Below are 25118 nucleotides of genomic sequence, written 5' to 3' on the forward strand. Positions count from 1 at the left end.
TTGTAATATTACAACTGTATCTAAAAATTTAAAAATGAATGTGCTATCACCTTCAAATTTCATGTGTGCTTCTTTGAGTCGATGTATATTTTATGATTGGGCAGTTGGATCTTTCCCTAAAATGTAGTGTCTGGCTTTGGGTATATTCATATTTTAATTTTAGCTAATACTCCTTTTTATGTCACTGCTAACGTTGAGTTAAGTATGTACTTATGTGTGTGTATGAATTTGGGTTAAGTGTTCCTCACAGCTTCACTCCACTCCACTCCATGGTAGTGCATACCTGTCAGATACTTCTTGTCTAGGCTTTCTCAGCAAATGCTTCATAGTAGGATGTTCCTACCCACCTGTGGGAGGCCCATGCTAGGTCAGAGAACAGACTGAGAGCTGAAGTTTACAGTCAAGTACATATGGTTTTATGTCAGAGCCTGTGGGAGGTATTAAAGGGAAGCCCATGGGCCAGAATGTGGACCGGTGGGAAAGGATAGGGTTTATTAACACATGTCACATAGTGGCCTGTGACTATACGATGTGAAATTTCTTTAAAAATTTTAAATAAAAAGTTACTGATCACCTTTCAGAAATGATCATTTTATTTTCCCCCAAAAAGTGTGAAAAATATAATTGGCTCCATTTTCTTAGACTATCACTTTAAAAAATAACATTGTTTAATAAGAACACTTGAAAATAGTGAAATTTGGTTTTAAAGAGTACTTTAAATTATTACCTTACTCTGCTTCAAGGTCATTAATTACCACTAGTGACCATTTTTATTAAATTGGTGAAAGTTTAATATTTTATCTCTGACCAGTTCTTCTAGGTGTTGGATGATGACTTGCTTTCCTTCTCCCCTCCCATGGTTTACTTCTGTATTATTTTTTTATTATCTGTGAAATATTTCAGCACGTAAAAATGTACAGTGAATAATCAACATCCATGAAATCAGTTCCAAGTTTAAGAAGTAAAACGTGGGCTTCCCTGGTGGTGCAGTGGTTGAGAGTCCACCTGTCGATGCAGGGGACATGGGTTCGTGCCCCGGTCCCGGAAGATCCCACATGCCATGGAGCGGCTGGGCCCGTGAGCCGTGGCCATTGAGCCTGCGCGTCTGGAGCCTGTGCTCCGCAAAGGAGAGGCCACAGCAGTGAGAGGCCCGCATACTGCAAAAAAAAAAAAAAAAAAAAAGAAGTAAAACGTTAAAGATACAGTTGCATACACTGTGGATTCCTCCATATTCTGTTTACCTTTGGTCCTCCTCATCCTCATCTGTAATCATTAAACCAAATCATTTCGTGCATTTTTTTCATTCTTTTAAGAGCTTTTTTTTTTTTTTACATGAATTGTGTTATCTACACATTGTTTTATAATTTGGCTTTTTTTCAGTCAACATTTTTTAAAATTAGTGAGCTCCAAGTTCATTTTAATTTCTAAGCAGAGTTTCATTGTATACAAATGTTTTCCTTTCTGCCTGGTGTGAAATTTGTGTTTCCCAGTTTTATTTTGCATTTCTCTGATAACTGGCTAGCTTTAACATCTTTCCATGTATTTATTAGGCTTTAGTATAACTTCTGTGAATTGCCTATTTAAAGACTTTGGCTTTAATTTGGTTATTTGTCTTTGTTTTGCAGGAGTTGGGTTTTTTGTTGTTTTAAAATTATTTTCCTGATATTTTTTTCCTTTTTGGTTCTTTGAATTACACATATCTTTTCCTAGTCTATCACTTCTTTTCACTTTGCTTATTATTCTGTTATTGCCTGGAAGTTTTAAATTTTAATAAAATGGAATATGTCAGCCTTTTCTTTTATGGTTTGTGCATTTGGATCTCATTTAAGAAAGCCTTCCATACCCCAGGGTCAGAAAGATACTTTATATTTTCTTTATATAATACATCCTTTCCTCTTGTGCTGTCGTACTAACGCCACTTCTCATGTACTGTTTCTGTCGATACGCATGTCTGTTTCTGTGCTCTATTCTATTAGTCTGTCCCTGGGCCCAAATCACTATTTTAATTACTGTATTTTTTTAAATAAGTTTTGATACTGGTAGGGTGAGTCTCCTTTTTTTTCCCTTCAGAATTACCTTGGCAATATTTGTCCCATTGCTCTTCCATATAAGTTTTAGAATCAGCTTGTTAAGTTCAACCAGAAAGCCCTTTTTAAATTTTGGTTGGAATTTAAATTCATTGATTTATTTGGGGAAAATGACTTCTTTTTTTGATACTGAATCTTTCAGTCCATGTACATGGCTTTATTTTTCCACTTATTCAGATCTTCCTTAATGTTTTTCATTACATTTAAAAATAATTTTCCTTAAAAGTCTTACACATCTTTTGTGAAATGTTCAGCAACCTACCCAAATTGCTGTAATTCAACTGATGACTTGTCTGTAAATTCTTTGAATTTTCTTTATAGGTAATCATATCCTTAGTAATGCTAAATTTGCTTTACTCTTCTAATTTTTTTTTTTTTTTTTTTTTTTTGCGGTACGTGGGCCTCTCACTGTTGTGGCCTCTCCCATTCTGGAGCACAGGCTCCAGACGCGCAGGCTCAGCGGCCATGGCTCACGGGCCCAGCCGCTCCGCGGCATGTGGTATCTTCCTGGACTGGGACATGAACCTGCGTCCCCTGCATCGGCAGGCGGACTCTCAACCACTGTGCCACCAGGGAAGCCCTCTTCTAATTCTTTAAAAAAATTTTCTTGTTCTTCTGGCTGGCACTTGTAGTACAGTTTTGTATAGAAATAGAGATAGCAGACATCCTTATGTTGTATCTGATATTTGCTGTAGGTTTTAACGTGTCTCTTATCAAGAAAACCAAATTTTATTGAATGCTTTCAAGCATTTTTGAGATAAATGTTTTGTTCTAGAATTTGCAAACATCATGAATTATATTGACTTTTTAATGTAATAGGATCTTTGCCTACAGAGAATGAACTCTCAACTTTGAAATGATAGATTTTTTTTACACATTGCTAGATTCACCTAAAAATTTGAAAAAAAAATTTTTTTCACATATTTTCACTGGATTCATAAGTGAGATTAACCTGTGGTTTTCCTTTTTCATGCTGTACCTGTCCTCATTTTTAAAATTTTTTTATTGAATTATAACAAACATACAAAGATGTGTACAAATAATATGTTTGCCTCCACAAAGTGAGCACATTTCTATAACCAGCAAGAAACAGAACATTTTAGCACCTGAAAGCCCATTCATACTCCTTTCTAATCAGTACCTTTTCCCCAAATGTAACCACTAGCTTAGTTTTAACACCATAGCTTTACCTGTTTTTTTTTTAAATTTCATATGGATGTAACCATACATTATATACTCTTTTGATATGATTTCTTTCGATGAACATTAAGTTTACGATATCCATCCATGTTGTGAATTATTCATTTTCATTGCTATGTAATAGTATACAATTTATTTATCCATTCTTCTGTCAATGAAAATTTGGGTGGTTTTAAATTTGGGGTTATTTATTAAGAACAGTACTTTTAAGAACATTCTTTGACACGTCTAATGGTGAACAAATATGTACATTTCTTTTGAGTAGATACTTAGGAGTTGTTATTGAGTATGTGTATGTTGAGCTTTAATAGATACTACCATTTCTCAAAGTAGTTGTCCCTACCTTATTTTGATAGCCAGGTGGTACTGGACTGATAAAATAAACTTGGGCATCTTCTCTTAACAGTTTAAATAAGATTGGGATTATATATTCTTTGAATATTTGGTAGAATTCGTCCATAAAATCATGTGGGTCTTTGTGTGTGTGTATGTGTTTGTGTGTGTGTGCGTGTGTGTGTGTGTGTGTATGTGTGTGTGTGTTATTTTGGTGGGTTTGGTGTCTTGCTTTCTTCTTGGTCTATGAGTAGGATTTTTAACTATTGATTTTCTTTATATAACGATAATATCTATATAGCTTTTCCATTTCTCCTTGAATTTGTTTTGATTAGTTCTGTTTTCTAGGAAATTGTTCATTTTGCCTTAATTTTTCTAATTGACTAGGGTAGAAATATTTTTGTTTTATTCTCTGATGTACCTTTAGTCATGTCCTCTTTGGTATTCATGATATTGCTTATTTTCTTCTCTTCTTGGTTAGTCTCATCAGAGGTTTGTTTCTATTTCAAAGAATCACCTTTCGGTTTTGTTAATGCTCATAGTTATGTCATTGACGTTTTAAAATTTTCTACTCTTTTAAATTTTCTTTCTCTCTTTTGAGTTTATTGTTCTTTTTCTGTCATCTTAATTGGACGTTTTTTCCAATTCATTTTTTTATTAAAGTATAGTTGATTTACAGTGTTGTGTTAATTTCTGCTCTATAGCAGTGATTCACTTATACATATATATGCATTCTTTTTTATCTTCTTTTCTATTATGGTTTATCACAGAATATTGAATATAGTCCCCTGTGCTATACAGTAGGACCTTGTTTTTATCCATTCTGTATATAATGGTTTGCCTTTTTTTTAAATAGATGCCACTTAAGGTGTACATTTCTTTTATGTTCCACTTAAATGCATCGCACAAGTGTCAGTGTGTAGCATGTTCGTTATTGTTCAGCTCTAAATATTAAAAATTTTTTTCTTTGACCAGTGTTTTAAAATGTGTCAGTTTTAAAAGTATGTAAAGAAACTGATTCCTAACTTAACTCCACTGTGATCAGAGCATAATCTGTAAGAAATTAATTTTTTGGTGTTTGTTGAGGCTTTGTGGCTAGGTTTGAGGTCATTTTAAAAAATAAATGTTTCATGTGTGCTTGAAAAGAATGTATTGTCTCTATTTGCTAGGTGCGGGATTCTACATAGGTCCATTGGATCAAACTTTTGTATTGCATTGTTCAAATCTTGCTAACTTAAGAAAATTGATTTATCAATCATTAGGCATGTTTTATTAAAATCTATTTTATTTGTGAATTATCCATTTCTTCTTGTAATTTGGTAATTTTTTTGTTTGGAGGCTATGCTACTGGATATGTACAGATTTGGAATTACCACAGTCTTCAACCTACAACTGATTTTGAACTTTTTATTCTAGGTTCATGCTTTAAATATCCTTAGAGCCTTGTTCAGAGATACACGTCTGGGAGAAATTATTACCCCTTACATTGCTGATGGAGCTAAGGCTGCAATTCTGGGCTTTACATCACCAGTCTGGGCAGTAAGTGCATTTGCTATTTATTTTCATTGACTTAATTATACCTCTGAGTAGGTTTTAATAAACTAACCTTTCACTGGATGATACAAAATATGTACTGCATTTTATTAAGGAGTTACTCCAAGGGATAAATCCTTGGATCAAGCTACATTTTGACCCTTGGTATTTTATGGTTACATTCTGTCTCCTTTGTTGGCTTATTAGCCATAACTCTTTGTTTTCTTATTTTAGTATTTGCTTTAGAGTTTATAGTATATATCTTTAACATCACAGTCTGCCCTCAAGTAATATTTTACCATCTTAAAGTATAAGAACCTAGCAATATGTACTCCCATTTCTCTCCTCCCAACCTTTGTGCTTTTATTATACATTTTACTTTTTTGTATATTGTAAACCCACACTACATTGTTATTATTTTTGTTTAAACTGTCAATTATCTTTATTTAAAAACTGACCATTTAAACTATTTTTAAGTATACAATTCAGTGGCATTAAAAACATTCACAGTGTTGTGCAATCATCACCACTCTCCATTTTCAGAACTTCTTCATCTTCCCAAACAGAAACTGTACCCATTAAATAGTAACTCCCCACATCCCACTTCCCCCAGTCCCTGGTAACCTCTCTTCTTTTTGTCTCTATGAATTTGCCTATTCTAGGTACCTCATGTAAGTGGAATCATATATTTGTCCTTTCATGTCTGGATTGTTTCATTTAGCATAGTGTTTTCAGGGTTCATCCATGTTGTAGCATGTATCATAATTTCATTCCTTTTTAAGGCTGAATGAAATTCCATCATATGGGTATATGACATTTTGTTTATTCTTTCATCTGTTGATGGACACTTAAGCTGTTTCTTTTTGTTTAGGGTGAATAATGCTGCAGTGAACATTGGTGTACAAGTATCTGTTTGAGTTCCTGCTTTCAATTCATTTGTGTATATCATATAGTAATTCTGTATTTAATTTTTTGAGGAACTGTCAAACTGTATTCCACAGTGGCAGCACCATTTTATACTCCCATTAGAGTTCCATTTTCTTCACATCCTCGCCGGCACTTGTTATTTTCTATTTTTTTGGTAACAGCCATCTTAACAGGTGTGAAGTGGTATCTCATTTGATGTTTTGATTGCACTTGATGTTGAGCTGGAAGCAGAATGACGCTGAGTATCTGAATGTGTCTGTTGTGGGCTCTGGGTATCAGTGTGTTGAGGGAATGCTGGAAATATACATATGAAAAGGTGAAAAAAACAGATGCAAAACATGAAAATGGGGGAGGTTAAATGCTGAGTCACTTTTTTTGTTTTCTTTTGTTTTTTGCAATATGATTACTGTCCAGAAACTTCTTGATTCAGAACTCCAAGATTGTGGGCAATACCCAGTACAGTTTTCAGATTAAAGAAAGTAAACTTTCACTTTTTTTTAATAATTCCTGGGAGAAACACCATGATTTTATTGTTTTTTCTACATCATTGTGCCTTCTAGAATAAAGGAGACTAACCTATGGTTTGTAGGCACTTGACTGTAGCGTTAAAAAAAAGAAAGACTGGCAAAGGGAGAGGAGAAAAGAAGCTAGACCTTAATATATTACCTGCAGAATGGAGAATTTACTAGAAAGGCAGGCTTTCCAATTAGTGAGCTGCACAAACCAATTCATAACTCTCTGATGAGCCTCTAATTGACAGTCAGTATATTGCAGTGGAGCCCAAGGCACAGACTCCCAACGTAAAGAGGAATCCTCAAGATTGCCAACTGTTGCCTGGAAAATCGTACATCTTCCTGTAAGAAAGATAAATGTCTGAAATTCTGTCTAGGAGCATTGCCTAACTACTCCTGAGGACACGGTGTTTACCTTTTACATTTACAGGAAAACGGAGCAATACCTGTATACCGTCAGGAGAGGTAGGTAGGTATGTGGCTTCACCATCAGGAAGAGTAGAGATCATAAAGCTGATTGCCAGAAATGTCAGTATTGTTTTCTTTAAGCCACTCATTCCAGATGAACAGAGAAATGTTCTCTATGAAAGGGCTTTCGGAGAGTGAAACCTGGTGACTTTTCCAACTTTAGGAAAACTGAAAGTATCAGAAATGAATGGATCTTTTTTTTTTTGAAGTCTTTTTTGGAGACCTTTTAAACAGTAACACATGGACACTGCAGAAAGTCTGAAAATACAAGCATAAAAGGAAAAGTCACCGGTTTAACTACCATACAGATATAATAATCTTTAGCATTCGAATGTGTTTTCTTTCTCTTTTTTGTATGTGGCTTTTATGTGTGTGTAGTACTCATATGCACACATAATCTATAAAAGCCTGCACAAATATATATAAGTGCTTATGTATAGTTTTATTTGGGGGGAATCTTCCCTTTTAACACGTGTTTTAAAGGAATCTTTTTTGTTTCTATTCAGTTTGTTTGCTTTACCAGAGAAAATAAACATCACAGCTATAATGATCCATACTCTGACTTAAATATATCAATTGTTCTGTTTCCTTCCTTATAAAAACCTAATCTAAGTTATGCCAGAACCATGTCAACATACTCAATGAATGTGAAGAAGTCTTCATTTTACAAAACAATTAACCATAGCATTCTGTGTGAAGTTGTTTAAAGAGTGGTTTTTCCTGACTGTGTGTGAAATATGGTTTGATTTACAGAAATCTGATTTGTACACATCTTCTCAGGAATATATCTTGTACCTAAAGGTGACTCCATCTGTACTTTTGGCTTAATTGTTTTTCCTGGTAAGTTAGAGGAAAAAAAAGTAAAATAAGCTTAATTTTCATTTTGCAGTAAAGGAACATTTTCCAGGAAGCATTCATGTGTATATTTAATAGTTTGTACAGAGTCCTCAATCTTTGTATTGAGACCACACAAATCTCTCAGTCTTTGCCACCTATTAGGCATTTTTAAAAGCCAGGGGAAATGTATTGTTGTAAATATATATAAAACATTAGGCATACCTCCTGGTTACAGACAATATTAAACACTAGAAATACAAGGATAAGTAAGACAATCATAATAGTGACTGTCTTATTGACTATTTTCCATGTGCTTGGTATCATTTACATTGATTAGCTCAGTTCATGCTCAGAGCAATCCTGCTAGGTAGATTCTGTTATTAGAATCCCCATTTTACAGATAAAGAGAGGAGAGAGGAGAAATAACTTTGTCCAAGGACATACAACTATTATTTGTGTGATTCTAGAATCTGTGCTATTATCGGGGAAAGTTTGGGGTATTATAGGAATATGGCGAAGGTGTATCTTACCTACCTTGTAGGGTTTTGACCCTGTCCTTAGAAAACAGAGCTGGAGGTATAGCCTGGGCACCCAGGCTATAAGGTTTTATTGAATGGTACAAACCTACAGTAGCAGGAATGAAGGAAAAAGGGAGGTGAGGCAAGAAAAGAGAAGAGACATTATCAAGCAGGTGTTGTAGTTTAACTTGCAGGAAAACTGAGCTGCTTGTCTGGTCATGTGGTGTATCTTCTAGCCAGGCCATGTGAAACTACCGGTCCTGGGAACAGTCCTACCTTCTCTCTCTTATTGGTCAAAGTTCACCCCTTGGGGCATTAACACAACTTGCGCAGGTGTTGACACAACCCTTGGGCAGCTGCTAGAGAAGCCAGATCCCATGCCCTGTGATGTAGTATCTCATCTGAATCTGGAAATGGCTGGATGAGCCACAGTCACCATTGGTGTCTGGGGTTTGACACTTGGCTTCCACTGCTGTTGAAAAACCCTACATGAGAGAGTTTCACCGTAGGGGGATGATGGGCTTTGACTGATGTAGTGAAAAGTGAAGGCTCGATTGTGAGATGGCAGGAGGGAAGGCGGAAGACCAATCAGGAAGCTATTGTAATAGTTCTGCCAAGTGATGATAGTGGCTCAGAATAGAGAAATATTAATAAAGGTGGCGACAAGTGATAATTGGGCTTCCCTGGTGGTGCGGTGGTTGGGAGTCTGCCTGCCGATGCAGGGGACGCGGATTCGTGCCCTGGTCCGGGAGGATCCCACATGCCGCGGAGCGGCTGGGCCCGTGGGCCACGGCCGCTGGGCCTGCGCGTCTGGAGCCTGTGCTCCACAGCGGGAGAGGCCACAACAGTGAGAGGCCCGCATACCGCCAAAAAAAAAAAAAAAAAAAAGATGCTTAACATCATTCATTATCAGGAAAACACAAATCAAAACCACAATGAGATAACCATTTCATATCCAGTGGGATAGCTATAATTTAAGAGGTGGACCACAACAATTATTGGGGAGGATTTGGAGAACTGGTGAAAATGGAACTCTCGTACAGTGCTGATAAGGATGTAAATGGTACTGCCACTTTGGCAGTTTCTCTAAAGGTTAACATAGAGTTACTATGTGACCCAGCAGATTCACTTCTTGGTATATACCCAAGAAAAGTGAAAACATGTTCACACAAAAACTTGTATGTGAGTGTTCATAGCACCATTATCCATAATAGCCAAAAAGTAGAAACAACCCAGTGTTCATCAAATGATGAGTAGATTTTTTTAATGTGGTATATCCATTCAGTGGAATATTATTCAGCCATAAAAAGGAATGGCATACTGATACATGCTACAACATGGGTGAACCTTGAGAATGAAAGCCAAATGAAAGAAGCCAGACGTAAAAGGCTGCATGTCACGTGATCTCATGAATATGAAACATCCAGAATAGGCAAATCCCTAGAGACAGAAAGTAGATTAGTACTTGCCTAGTGAGGGAGAATAGGAAATGACTGTTAATGTGTATAGGGTTTCATTTTGGAGTCATGAAAATATTCTGGAATTAGGTAGTGGTGATAGTTTCCTACTTTGTGAACATAGTAAAAACCACTGAATAGTACCATTAAGATGGTGAATTTTATGGTATGTGAATTATATCTCAATAACAGGAAAATTAATTTTTTAAAATGTCTTAAAAGTTTATCATTTGGTCACCTTTGGAAGTTACTATGACATGAACTCATTCTGCACACTGGTAAATTTATGGAAATAATTCTGTACTAACTGATAACAGAATGACCAAATAGCTCATGAAGGAAAGCTTTTCTTTTTAACGGTAGTTTTTCTGAAAATTGTAACTAATTAATGGTAGAATATCACTAATTTGCTATACCTACTGGAATAAGTAATGATAATCACTGGCTACTAATGAGGGAACTCGATGAATGGATCAAGCTGGTAATCTGTTTGATCCATCTTAACATTACTAAAAGACATTATGTGTCTCCTGCCTTTGGTCTATCAAATCAAACAAGGGAGTTTTCTTTCTTGGTTGGGGTGGCAGATGGGTGCCCATTCACTTTGTAGAACAGTCCTCTACAGTTTTGATAAGGTATGCCTCAGCAGGCATCCTCTTTCATTTCCAGACACTCCTGTTTTAAGTTTACTGCTTCTGGCAGTCTTTGCCAGAAAGTTTGGTTTAGGGCAAGATGGAGTTTGTGTTTTGATTTTTCTTTTCTTCTTATATTTTTTGTATGATTCTTGAGAGACGATAGGGTCCTGGATGACGTTACCAAGTCATCTTGAACCTAAGGAGTCTTTGGGAACCAAGTCAATGGCCTAGGTGAGAGATAATCAAGACCTGAGCTAGGCCAGAGGCGATGTTGATAGAGTAACAGGACAGTGATGGGTTTGGGGATATTAGGCAAGGCACACAGTAGGGACTTCATTAATGTTTGTTAACTGTTGAATGGACGTAAGTGAGTTTGTCCAATTTTAGCGTTTTATTACAATTATGGTATGAATTGTGCCAGTGTATCTGTGGTCCATTTCAAGAGTTACCACACATAAATTGAGTCAGTCATGTGCTTCTAGAGGAGAGGTTGCAAACTGGTGGCTGATAGGTCAAATCTGGCCCACAACTGTGTTTTATTTGGCTTCCACAATAGTTTTTTTTTTCCCTTTAATTTGTTGCCAACTTTTCAAAATAGATTTCACATAAAAGTTGGGGTTTCTGGCTTCTCTTGAAAAAGCAGAAGATCTGGCAACACTGGGCTTACATTCCCCTCAAGGCAGGAACTTCAGCTGAAGCTGAATAGTGACTGCATTATACCCAATCCTCTGCTGCCTCTGTCACTCACTGTCCTTATGGGCATTTGAGTTGTGATCTTTACTGCAGTAGTTTCAGGAAGCTATCTTCTAAATCCTACATTGTTACTTTTAACTACCTTTTCTCTTATATTGCTATTTAACACACCATATGACTCCTATCTAATTAGAATATAAGCTCTGTGTTAGCAGTAAGTGTGTGTGTTCTATTTCTGGACATTCTCCATGGGGTTGGTATAGGGCCTTACACACTATAGGGAAGTCAGTATATATTTATACATCTCTACTCTGATTTGGCAAGGTAATTGAGGAAGCCCAATATCCCATGGCTTTCAAGACATTTTTATGATGTAGGAAAGCGTCTTGACACATTGGTTTGGAAATAGATCTGCTTTATTATTACCATTTGAAGAAATGATTCATGTTTATAGTTTTTTCTTCTTATTTCTGTGAACCAGTTGCCTCAGATAATCTTAGGGTTAAAATTACTTAGGTTACTGCAGTTGTGTGGTTAATAACATTTTGTATATGATATTAAATATTTTCTTGGCCATATTAATACTGTGGATCCTTTGAGTTAGGTCTGATAAGTATTTTCTCATAGGTAAATGATTACAGAAAATAAAAGGAAAGAGCTGAGCTCTTTCTTGGGATATTCATCATCAGAAATGATGTGGGAAAATGAATTTATTGTTTCTTTTGAAGTGTTATTTAATGATACAAGTACAAAGGGATAATGAAAACAGTTGGTGGTAATATTAGAAGTATAGGAAAAAGCTGTGTTGTGTGCATGTGGTTGGACGGTAGAGCTCAGTTTAAGAGGAAATCATTGAGGTAATTACTATAAAGTTATTGAAAATTGTCTACTTTTATGGACATAAACCACATCTTCTTTAGCCCCACACTAGGCAATCGGGTAATGATTTTGAATGTCTAGTTTGAACATTGTAAATGTTGGTTTCATGCCATGAATATTTCTTAACCTTTATTGTGTATTTATTTTTACATTAGGTGAGAAATTCATCCACACTTCTCTTCAGTACGTTGATCACAAGAATATTTGGAGTTAAAAGGGGAAAGGATGAACTTTCCAAAAAAAATAGGTAAGCTTCATCTAATGCTAACTTTACTTTTTTACAAAATATTGTCCTGGGGCTTCCCTGGTGGCACAGTGGTTGAGAGTCCGCCTGCCGATGGAGGGGACACGGGTTCGTGCCCCGGTCCGGGAAGATCCCACATGCCGCGGAGCGGCTGGGCCCGTGAGCCATGGCCACAGGGCCTGCGCGTCGGAGCTCCACGATGGGAGAGGCCACACAGTGAGAGGCCCGTGTACGGCAAAGAAAAAAAAAAAATTGTCCTGGCCAAAAATAATTTTTGGAATTTTGCTTACTTTTATAGATTCATCTAGAGCATAAAACTATAAAAATACTATGGTAAATTAACCTATGCTGCCAAATTCTAATCCCTTGGGCAAAAATATCTACTGTTTAATAAGTGGACCTTTCAAAGCAGCAAAAATATATATATCAGAGTAGCAAGGGCTGAAATGTAGAGCTTGTTTCTCAATGCAACAGCTAAAGTTAGTTTTTTTGTTTTGTTTTGTTTTTGATTTACATCTTCATGTATTCCTGAAATGTCCTATATTGCTTTTTCTTGATGTGTCATCAGGTACTAGCTTGTGCAATATCTTTGCTTTTATAGTAACTGGAAGTTTAAATGTTTATAGTACACTCATCGGGACATGTCCCGGATTACTTTTACATTAACCTCTAACCAAGGGGAGCAGTTACGGATGTTGGTCACACAGAATAAACAATGCTTTTTACTTTTAGGTCTTTGGTGTTATGTTTACTCTCTAAGACATTTTCCTCTTAAGGTTTTTTTTAACGTCTGAGAAAAAAACTTACTGAAATATTTTGATTATGAGTAATTTTTAGATACAATGCACAAGTTCTGTTTGTTGGTTTTTAAAGAAGAGAAGCTTTGAATAGCTGTTTCTTTAGCACTTAGGAGGGTTTAGTGTTAGTCTAGTGGCTTGCAGTTGTTAACACTAGATGTCACTGTCGCTGCAGGCTTAATCATTTCTTAACTTCATTTACTATATCTGATTTGGCCCAGTGGTCTTGCTCTTGATGCTCTAGAGATAAATCAGGCCCTATTCCTCTCCTGCCTAAAAAAGTTGATGATCACACTTTTAAGTCAGGTTTTAAGCTCTTGTTTATTAAAATATATTTTCTTGTGATGGAACTAAGTCTTAGGAATGAGAAAATATCATGAAATAATTTTATGATGCACCGTTGGTAAATCTAATGAAATCTACTGGTAGTTCTGAATTGTTATTTAAATTGCTATTTATCACCCTATAAAATTCAATAAATATTTAAATGGAAAGCAGTTGGCTGTAAGTGTGAATTCCTTGAGTATACTAAGGAAATACTAGAGAGTTGTTTTTTTTTTAGCTGAGTTGTATTTCTAATAATGATAACATTATTCCTTTGAAAGGTTGATTGTAATTTTTACTATTTAGCTGGTTCCTAAATAAATTCTTCTTGTCACTAGTTTGAAATCACTAATACTTGTTTCTTTTTAGCTTTGCTTATTTTGTTAATAATTCAATAAAGTGCTAAGGTTTAAAACAGTTTGGTCATATTATAAGGCCATGATAAATAGTGCATAAATAAAATATGATATGAGGTTATCAAACAAGTGAAATTAATGTTTAAAACTGAACTCGAAAATGAAGAAATGCTTTTTTTCCCTTTTACTTTTTATGAAGTGAGTGATTCTTGGATGTGTATACAAATTTTACTTTATACAGGAGAAAATGATCAGATTCATTTTATGTAGGTTGCATCTGAAGGAGGGTGGAAGAATAGCACAATGAAACCACACCGTTGTAATCTCTTTGCCACAGCTTGCTGATGTGAACGTCCATTATAAATTCATTCCTCTTAAATAGGAAAGGTTACAAAATATATAACTTTCTTAGAAAGAGGGAAATAGAATATTCATATAATTGTTTTGAATAAAGCTGAAAAGTGAAATGAAGGTATTAAAAAGTTAATTATTTTTAATGTGATAAGTATTTTTGGTAAGAGTTTTTATTTCAATAACCTGAAGGTTGGTATATGTCATTATATATACAAGGCTTCTGTTCTTTGTTTAACCCTTGAAGAGTATATTTCTCGGCAGGACCCACTAGATATGCTCTGCAAAACCTTTAGTGTCTTAAACTTGCCATTATTTGTAATGATTTTTCTAGCTGTAGTTTGTTTAATTATGTCACTTTTGGATGAAATGTTTATTTACCTGTCCACTACAATATTAACTCCCTGTGGGCAGAACCTTTTGCTTCTATTCTGTGTATGTATCATGGGCACTGTAAGAATGCTAGTAATAATGATGTCTTGTTGGTTGGTTACTCAACCACTGAATAACTAAACTCAGCCAATGAGACCTCATAGGCCAGTGAAGTCTACTTTCACAGCCACAGATTGTTCTGCGCACAGTCTTACAAATGTGTGGTCTTGATCAGAAGGGAACTGGACAGAAAAAGAACATCTGCCTTTCCCATCGAGTGGAAAGAAAGTCTATCCTGGAGTAAACAGACTTGGTTTCTAAGCATTTTGCTACCACTGGAGATGACCTTAATAGACTCCCTTACCCGCTTTGCACTTCAATTTCTCCATCTATAGACCAGGAATAATAAGATCTGTGTTCTGTACTCATAGGGCTATAGGGAGAATAAAACAAACTAGTAACAGTTCATTTTCTTTTAAAATATTGGAAGTCCTATGCAATTAGAGATGTAGTTTGCTTTTTCTCTGTTACCACTTCTATTATTGTACTCATCTCATTGTCTTACAGTTCCCCTGTGCTTTTGAGTACAGGGTCAGTATCTTATCCTTATTTTTGTATACCTGGTGCCTAGCATAGTGTCTGGCATGTAATGGCCAGAAATACTTGCTTACTGAATAAGCAAATTTTGTTACTAGATGAGAGATGAGAAATCTGGTTTCTCCTCCTGGCTTTGTTGCCATAGACCTGCCATAACCAACTGAAACAAATTAGTTAACCTGTCTGGGCCTTGGTTTTCTCCTGTAAGGTAAGAGATTTGGACTATCCTTGAAGCCTCTTTATTTCTATCAAATACTAAGCTAATTAAAAATATATATATATATATATACACTAAGCTAGGCTTTATGTAATTGTTACTAGAATTATGAGTTTGGTGAACTGCTAGTTCCCGGTGCCTAGAACACAACAGTACCTGCTTGGTAGTAGGGACAAGAAGTTCCCGTTTCATGTATAAAGAAAAGAGCAGAGGTTCTGCATCCCCATTTATAAGTATATAGAGTATGCTTGAAATGATTGAACTCTAGAGCTCACTAGCCTTGTTCTAGATGTGTCTTTTGGATTATGAAGAATGAGAAAACATGTTTCACTTGTTTGTTTTAAATAATGGTATTACATTAAAATTTTCTAAAGCTCCTTTCCTTTCTATTTATTACCCCCGGACTGACTTGGCCTGACAGAATGAGTAATTGATCCTTTGTATTGATAGAATCAGAAGCTACTCAGCTCTGTGATGTGGGGAGTGTGCCGGGCATTCCAAAATAGCCTCCATCTGCACTGTGAGTGGGCTCACCTTGGTAGTTCCTCATTCCTTACAGGGCAGGAGCTAAACCAGTGTGATCTTTAACTGTAGGTCTTTCCTTTTAGCCCCTTTGTGTATTAACCTTCAACTGTTCTATTCCCAGGTAAAGGACAAATATCAATATACATGTAGTAGTCTGAAAAGCTTTACTTTAGACTTTGCCAAAGCTTCATACAGGTGCTCAGTGTACAGAGTGTTCTATAGCTCTTGCTCTCTCTTCATTTTAAATCAGTCAGCCAATAAGAATTCGTAAGCATTTGTCATGAACTCAATATTGACACAGTAGAGGAGTCCATGAGAAATATAAAAGGTGGACCTTGTTCAAGGAGCTTACGTTTCAGCTCGGGAAACGAGAATTGTCATCTGTTGTGAAGCAGATACAAATAGAAGACAACATACAGTAATCAGCTACACAATGTGGTCTGAATAATGGCTGCGTTAGAAATTCACTAGTGGGAGAGTTGAGTGGAGCACTTGGGGGGACTGTGTTTCTTGTAAAGCTTTGGGGATGAGTAGATTTGGGGTACATGGAAACAGGTAGGTTGAAAAAGAGGAACAAAAGAATAATCTTGTTTTCAGTGTTAAGTACAATCTCAATTCTGTCTTGTTAGAGAGAGCTCATATTCAAATTAATAGCCTAGGATGATTTAATACAGCTTAAGAGGAAAATGTTTGTAAAAGGATCACCAGGTCTAAGTAAAATTATTTATAATGACTATGTTAGGAGATGTTAAATTGTATTTGTTTTATTTTCCTGGGTATAAATAACAGAGAATTGCTTTAGTTATTTCCCTTAACATCTTAGTGGTGTAGGTCTGGAAGGATCCTCTGAGGGACATCTAGTCTAGTCTAGCCCCTTGCTTAGAGACAGATTTTGAAGCAGTTTCCAGACAGATTGGCTTCTCTCCTGTTCTTCATGTTTTCTAGGAAAAGAGATTCCACAAGTTTTTGTGGTTACCCACTCCATTGTTTAGGAAAGAATTGGATTCTCAAAACTAAAATTGGGAGCTGTAGGGCAACTAGGTTTTTAAATTTTAGAGAATGTAATTATTAGAATTCAGAATAGCTTATTTGCTTTGAACTGCATAGTAGTTTGTAGCAAGTGCCTATTTGGCCAAACTGAAGATCAGAATTTTCTTTTGACTGTGGCCAGGATAACCTTAACATCCTCAGACCCAGTGGGTTCTCGTCTTCTCCATTTAGCAAGCATTTATGTTGCATTTTCACTCTGGGCCCTCTGCTGGGCACTGGGATCCAAAGATGAATCAGACATACTCTTGGCCCTAGGGAAACTGACAGTCTAATGAAGAATATGGCAGTTACCTGTGGCGCTAGAGTCTCTATTCCACTTGTGTAAAAGGAATGGAGAAGTGAAGGGAGATGGCATATCCTTAGCGCCTATTTTCTTGCTTGGCATGTGCCAAATTCTTTTATAAGTGTCTATTTCAGCCTTCATCACAGCCCTGCAGAGTGGATAGAGTCATTCTAATTTCACACAGGAATAAACTAGGGTTGGTGAGATTGAGCTATTTGCCCGAGGTCATACAGCCAGAAAGTGGTAGAACTAGAACCCAAATCCAGCTACATCTGCAGAGCACATGCGGATTTATCCACCGGCACACACAGCCCCTTATGAGCAGTGAGTCATTTTTGAGAGTGTGGCTTTAGATTTTACATCCTGAGACTGTGGGAAATGAAGCACTTCACCAAAGTCTCAGTGTGGAGCCGGGACTCTCACATCTCCCATGTGGCAAGTTGATTTTAAGACCTTTTCATTACCCCCAGTAGGATATCAGTGTGGCCAGTAAGCCATTTATTTACCTCTATAAAACTCTGGTATTTGATGATAGTTTGGTGCTGTGCTATGGGGAGAGGATTTGGGGGTTTTGTGATAATCTTTATCTATTGTATGATGTCTTTTAGGCTTAACCTAATGTTTTTCCAAATCTCTGCTTATATTTTTCATTCATATATTTAATAATTATTATAATAATAACCATTATTATATTAGTTTTTATATTTGAGAGGACATAAGCCATCCAGTCCCACTCTCATTTTGCAGATGTGAATATTGAGGTGCTCAAGGTCACACAGCTCGTGCTGGGAATAAAGTTAATGGTTACTTTTAGCTCACAGTAAGCTCAACTAGAACATTTAAAAATTTTAGCTGATTATTTATAAATGGAGTTTCTATCAGCAACAATAATACTAGTTTGGATTCAAATAATTTGAAATTAAGCTAAGAGCCCCAGTGTTTTGATACGGTCTGGAGGTATCATTCATGCATTTTCCACAGTTGTTTACAGAACATTCAATCTGGTTCTTTAGGCAGAGTAGGTAAATGTGTATTCTTGGAGACTGAGAAGTTAAGTACAAGTCTTGTGTAACCCTTGTTGAGAAGTTCTTAAAATCAGAATTAAGTCTATTCTGACACTTTGGCCTACTGGAGAGTTTCATGTTTCAAGTTTTTGTTCATTCTTAGGTTCATGGATCACAGGTAGGAAAACCACAAATAAAAATTTTAACCAAAAAGAAGCTCTTAAAAAGAAATATGTTCATGAACTTGAAGTGGGAATTAGTCATTGTGTTCTTAAATATTGACTCTTGCGGGGACGAAGTAATCTTTGTTCCTAAGTACTGCTTCAGGCCATTGCCTTCTTTAATAACTAAGGCATTGTTGCTTTAGTTTGAGCATGTTCTATGGAATTTTGGCAATGCGTGCATCCTCTTTCTGCATCTCAGTAAAAGCATGAGTAAATATTTTTTCTTAGCTTTGGTATTTTTGTAGCTTACATTTTATATGAACCAGACTAATATAATGTAATACCAGGATTACATAATTTAGGACGTCAGGATTTCTTCCAGGACTATGAGATAAAGTCTTCATTTATCAGGGGTTTTACAAGCAGTATTTGTTGCTCATTCAATACCTGCAGAGAAATACCACAGAGCTCTTTTCCAAATGAGAAAATGGAGTCAAAGAGGTTAAAACCAGAGGGCAGTTTCTTTAGAACTTGGATAATATTTCTTCTCTATTCAGAACTTGGTCCTTATAACTATTGATTTTAGTAATGGATAGTTTAGAAATTCCAGGAATTTTGAACTATTCTTGTTACACACCAACCTTTTAATAAAATACAATCAGTAAAATTTTTTCATTGAATATTTACTATGTGCCTTGCCACTCTAATATGTACAAAAGTAGTTTATGACATGGTCTTGGATTTCAAGGATTTTATCATTTACTGAGAGAGAAGACCAACATGTGAGCTAGCTTAGGAAAAATGAGTATCAAACTCTGATAATGTCAGGGGATGAGGGGGTCAGAGGAGGATGAGGTCGGGCTTCGTGCAGGAGTCAGGCTTAATCTGGATTTGAAAAAATGGATAGGATTTGAATAGGTAAAGAGGAGGATGTTGCATATAAGTTTATATAGACATGAACAAAGATATCGAGGTTGGAACACATGTTGTATATGTCTGAGAAAGTTAGAAGATAAACCAGACCAGGACTGAAAGCACATGATGGAAATATTCATCCGTTCATCCATTTAGTCATTTATTCCTAGAGCCAAGGATTCACTGACCATCTATTCTGTGTAAGCACTGAACTATGTTCTGGGGCTATATCAATGAGTAAAACAAATAAGCCAAGGAGCCTGGTTTGAATTTTACACAACATTATGAATCATTTATAAGTTTTAGTATTGGAGTATTCCATGATAAAGGCATTGTTTTAGGAATCAGTTGAGAAGTGATTGCATTCTGTGTCCCCCGCTGGTAGTATTGGAGAATATGATGCAAGACCCTGGAAGAAAGTTACTTAGGAATAACTGATACTCTCTGTAGATTATTAAAGCTTGGTTCCAGCTTGGTGTGGTTTTTTTTCAGCATTTATTCTTTTTGTTACTTCTAAATTGAGTAGTGGCTATATTAGAGGGGAATATGCCGTATGTTTTAAGGATTACTAGCTTCCTCAAGATATTAAAAAGATATTTATTGAAAAGTAAATTATAAAGTCAAGTAAGTTTTGGAAATGCTGGATTAAATAAAAATTTCTTTATGACAGGACTTCTCAGAACATTTAATATGCTACAGTGGTTTTTGTGACTCTTCAAGAGTGGGAGGTAACCTGCAGTATTTCCCCAAGTTAAAGAACTTATATCTGGGGAATTTATATCTGGGGAAGTCCACCAGATATAAATTTAAAATGGTATCCTGGCATATAGTAGGTGGTAAATAAATATGAATCAATGAAAATTTCATAATTTTAGACCTTTTAAAATCTTATATTTAAAGTGCCTCTTTGGGGACTTACCTGGTGGCGCAGTGGTTGAGAATCTGCCTGCCAATGCAGGGGACACACGTTTGAGCCCTGGTCCGGGAAGATCCCACATGCTGCGGAGCAACTAAGCCCATGCACCACAACTACTGAGCCTGCGCTCTAGAGCCCGCGAGCCACAACTACTGAAGCCCACGCGCCTAGAGCCCATGCTCCACAACAAGAGAAGCCACCTCAATGAAAAGCCTGCGCACCACAACAAAGAGTAGCCCCCGCTCGCCACAACTAGAGAAAGCCCATGTGCAGCAGCAAAGACCCAATGCAGACATAAATAATAAATTTATTTTAAAAATTAAAAGTACATAAATAAAGTGCCTTTTTGGGAGAATGAACTTTGTATCCTAAATCAGTTTCTTCTACCATTTTGTCAGAAGAAGATAACGTCCGTTTTCCCAAAGCCTTGATCATTGATAATGGGGGAAATAGGGCCTACACCCTGGTGGATGAACTGATCAGCAAGGTCAGTACCAAGCCCATCAGGGTGTGATGTATATATCTGTGTGTGTGTGTGTGTGTGTGTGTGTGTGTGTGTGTGTGTGTGTGTGTGTGTGTTGGAAAGGCAGGTAGGGAGAGGGGAACAGAACAGTAACCAGCTTTGAAATATAATAAGTAAGGCCTTAGGATCTACTAGGGTGGCTGAGTTCTATAGCTTTGGTCTGTATGTCTTGCTAGCAGCATACCCTGTTGTTGTCCTTCATCTCCCAAATAACAGCTCCATTTGTTAATACTTAAACAGAGGCTTGCAATAATTCAGACTTGAAGCAGTTAGAATGCTTTTGGCTGCAAGTAGCAGAAAACCCAAATCAAAATTTAAACAATAAGGAAAAGTTATTATCTCACACATAACCACAAGTTTTAAGGGGGATTGATTCGTTTCAGGTTGATAATGTCATCAGAGACCCAGGTTCTTTCAGTTTTTTGCTGTGCCATCCTGGATGTGAAGGCATTGGCCTCAGGCAAGTGTCCTTCATGGTTTCAAGATGGCCACAGTTCCAGCCATCACATCTAGATGCAGTAGATGCAATATTCAGTGGCCTTGTGGCATCCCTATTTCTTTTTAAGAATGACAGCACCACCTCTGGTATGTGTTCCCATGCTGTCAACTCGACACTCTACAGACTTTCCTTAACATCTTTTTGGCAGAGTTAACATCTTAGTATGCCCCAGCTTATCCCTGACAAGGGAAATGGATCCACCATGATTAGCTTAGACTAACTAGGATTCTCCAGTTGGATCTGGGGTTGGTGTCAGCTCTCCCTGAAGCATATGACTACTCAGAGAAGGGTGAATACCCAACCAAAGTCAAATACTGTTAAAGGAAGGATGGGATGAGGGAATGGATTTCTATTAAGTGACTAATGATGTCTGCTGCTACATTCTTCTAGGGTATCTCAAAAGCTGTGAAAATGTTTCCATTTCATTAGGAAGATAAATAATAATACATGTAGTATTTTAGCCTAATAGGAAAGTGTATTTTTTTCCTTTATTTGTGCAATTCCTCCATATAATTTTTAAAATATATGAAGTAGTAAAAGTGTCTGGATATGTGGTTCTGTATAATTCACTTCTGAAGGCAAGCCTTCATTATAAAATTTTCGCTCAGGAACAAAGTTTTGTCTTCACACATGAAAAAAGTTTTGTAGAGCTTTAAAATAGAGATGCTAAATAAAATACAATGACTTTTCTAAGTCAGAAAATGCTACTCTGCAATATCTCCCTGATTCATAGCTAATCTCTAACAAGCTAACAGAATGTTAACATTGTTTTTTATTATGAACTCTAATTCACTTTGGAGTTTGACCTGTATATTACAACATTGATTTTGTTATTGTAGGGCCAAATGGTGTGAAGTCAAATGATCTTTCTAAATTTATTGGAATTGGTACTTAATTATTTTAATTTATTAACCAGAAATCCCTATTCTATTTAAATTGGACATAGTATTTTAATGTTGGGGCCTCTGAATTCAAATTAGGCCAACTGTCTTGAACAATCTCTCTTTCTCTATCTGCCAGGTCTTTTTCTTTTCTGTCTTTCCAGACTGTTAGCGTTTTGTTCTCTACAAACTGCCTTTATAGAAGTGGAACAAGAGGCTGTCTAGGTCAGGGCAGACCAGCCCGGCTCAGCAGAAGATGGGGTCAGACTGGCTACCTTTGACAAGGATCAGCAAGTCTGATCCAGGTGCTAAATCTTGGAGGTCTAGAATTTTCTACTCTATAAACACATTCGTAGAGCCATCCGTTGCTCCTAATACATCTTTGTCTTCTGTTTATCTCTATGATGACTCTTGTGAACAACTGATTTAGATACATATAAATAGTCAATTACACACTTCCTCCCTTTAATTCACTTGATCCCCATTTTCACCCCCTACAATCCAAGCCCTCCTTTTAGGCCACTGGTTTCATTTTTATAGTTGGTGGTCTGTTTAGATGGTCCAACGTTTTTTTTTCTTCATCATTTATTCAAGAAACATGCTTACTACGTTCAAGACTGAGCACTGAGGGGAGTATAGACATTTATAAAATATGGTCTATGTATTTGAAGAATAGTGGAAGAAGTGAGCTAAGACTTGAACTCAACTGTAGTTCAAGGTGGAAAGCCATGAGTACTCTGTTAGCTCCTTTCCTCTCTCTTGGGGGAAGAGCCTGCATGTGCCACTCCTCCCATTTCCTCTCTTCCCTGCCACTGCGTAAGTGCGCCTCTGCAGAGCTCACACTCTTCACACACTCATCCTTTCTAGACCCTTCCTCCTTCCCATCCCAGTTCTTCTACCATTTAGGCAGGAAAGACTCATGCGACCATTTCTTTATCTTGCCTTTGTTCTATCTGTGGTACAAGCAATGATTCAGATCATGACCAGTAAACAAGAGGGCAGTATTAGTGATATGCCTCCCCTATCTGTATTTAGAAATGAAATTCTCTGTACTAATAAAACAGTGTCACTGGCCTCTAACGGTGGTGAACGCCCCCATTTTCCCAGAAACACACCATAAGTCATCATCTCTTTCTCCTTTCTGCTTTTAATTAAGCCAACTTAATTTTCCTTAAGCTTCAACATTTTAGGGAAGTGAAAGAGAACTTCTCTTTCAATGGTGTTCTCTTGCTTCGATTAGTTACTAATACTGCAATAACATAGGCTTTAACATTTTATCATTGTAAAAGTATAGTGTTTCAAAGGGAAGTAAATATATTTTCTGTGGGTTATCTGCAGTGCCACTATTTATAATATTTATGTCTTTGGAAAACGTATTTCAATTGCCAGATGATCATTTATAAGTTGTAGCCCTTTCTACAGATGGACATATCATTCTCAAATACTTGCTTGTTCTTTTCCTTCATGTTTTCAACCCTGACTGCCTTCAACATTGTGCTGCCATGCACTGCCAAACTGGTTGGTTCACCCATGAAAATTGAATTCCAGGGGATTCATGGCATTTTCTATGGAGGTTTCTTTCTCCAGAAATCTCTTCTTGCCCCCACCCCCAATTAAATTGAAATGTAATGATTTTTCTTGGTTTTGTGTATAATACCACTCTTTCTAGCATTTTTTTAAAATTTATTTATTTTTATTTTTTGGCTGTGTTGGGTCTTCCTTGCTGTGCGTGGACTTTCTGTAGTTGCAGCGAGCGGGGGCTTCTCTTCGTTGCGGTGCGCTTCTCATTTCAGTGGCTTCTCTTATTGCATAGCACAGGCTCTAGGTGCACGGGCTTCCGTAGTTGCGGCGCACAGGCTCAGTAGCTGTGGCGCACGGGCTTAGTTGCTCTGCGGCATGTGAGATCTTCCCAGACCAGGGCTCGAACCCGTGTCTCCTGTATTGGAAGGTGGATTCTTAACCACTGCGCCACCAGCGAAGTCCCTCTAGCATTTTTAAGTAGCATTCCTTACGATGGACAAATCATGGTTAACTTAATAATTCTCTTACTATTAAATATTTAGTTTTCCTTAGTTTTTAAAATATTTTTAATAATGGTGTGGTGAGTATCTTTATTTTAGGAAGTATTTTAACATGTAGGGTTATTTCTTATGGACAGATTCTCCTTGGTGTGATTTCTTGGCAACAAAGTAATATAACTGGTCTTCAGATTCTTTTTATATATTGTCAGATTTCTTGATAAATTAATCTTGAAAAACAGTTTCCCCTTGTCACCTTCTTACTCAGGAATTTTCATTAGTTCTCTGTTGCCCATGGTCTAAGATCTCTGCCCCTTTGATTATTAGCCTTTGTGCTTTTTGTTAAACCTTTTTTTGTTTTGTTTTAACCAGCTCTCTACCATTGATCATTTACAGTCCATCTTATTTTTCCACACTATGCAAAGTGGTACAGGGAATAACCTCATACATTTTAGCTTCTCCCATTTTTTTGGATTATTTCTTTAGGATAAATGATCAGAAATGGAAGTACAGAGTTAAGGAATATAAACATTCCATGAAACTGATAGCCAGACTTCTTTTAAGTAAGATATCAATTTACAAATTTGCCAGCACATATAATCTTTCTAGTAGTGGGTATTATTCTTTTTTTAATGCAAATTTAAAAGAATGTATGTGGGGGGGAATTACCATGTTGTTTCAATTTATATTGCTTTTCTTACTAATAAGGTTGAACATTTGCCCACATTATTTGTTGGTTAATTGTATTTTCTTCAGCTTAGCTTTCAGGGCCCTATATAATTTGAACCTGCCCTTTTCACCTTATCTCCTGTTAGTCAAACCCACAAATATTTATTAAACTTCTACCAACAAATACATATACTCTAATCAAGCTAATCTGCCTACTATTCCTTTGAGATTTTCCTTTTTGTTGCTTTTATTCATGCTTTTTCTGCTCCTAAAATGCTTGTCCCTTCTCATCTACTTATCGTATGCTGATTTTTCCCATCCTTTGAGATTCAAC

The 25118-nt window shown here is 36.6% G+C and overlaps 1 protein-coding gene across 3 annotated transcripts in view; it reads left to right on the forward strand.

Moving 5' to 3' along the window:
• THADA (THADA armadillo repeat containing) overlaps positions 1-25118 on the forward strand; it is a 314026-nt gene that overhangs the window by 82732 nt on the left and 206176 nt on the right. For all 3 annotated transcript variants that reach the window (XM_033419175.2, XM_033419174.2, XM_033419176.2), the window contains 2 exons: positions 5037-5159; positions 12235-12326. In XM_033419175.2, coding sequence (XP_033275066.2) covers positions 5037-5159; positions 12235-12326 — 215 coding nt within the window. The remainder of the gene's footprint in view (positions 1-5036; positions 5160-12234; positions 12327-25118) is intronic.

Source organism: Orcinus orca, chromosome 13, assembly GCF_937001465.1.
Source record: "Orcinus orca chromosome 13, mOrcOrc1.1, whole genome shotgun sequence".
In the NCBI taxonomy this organism is placed as follows: domain Eukaryota; kingdom Metazoa; phylum Chordata; class Mammalia; order Artiodactyla; family Delphinidae; genus Orcinus; species Orcinus orca.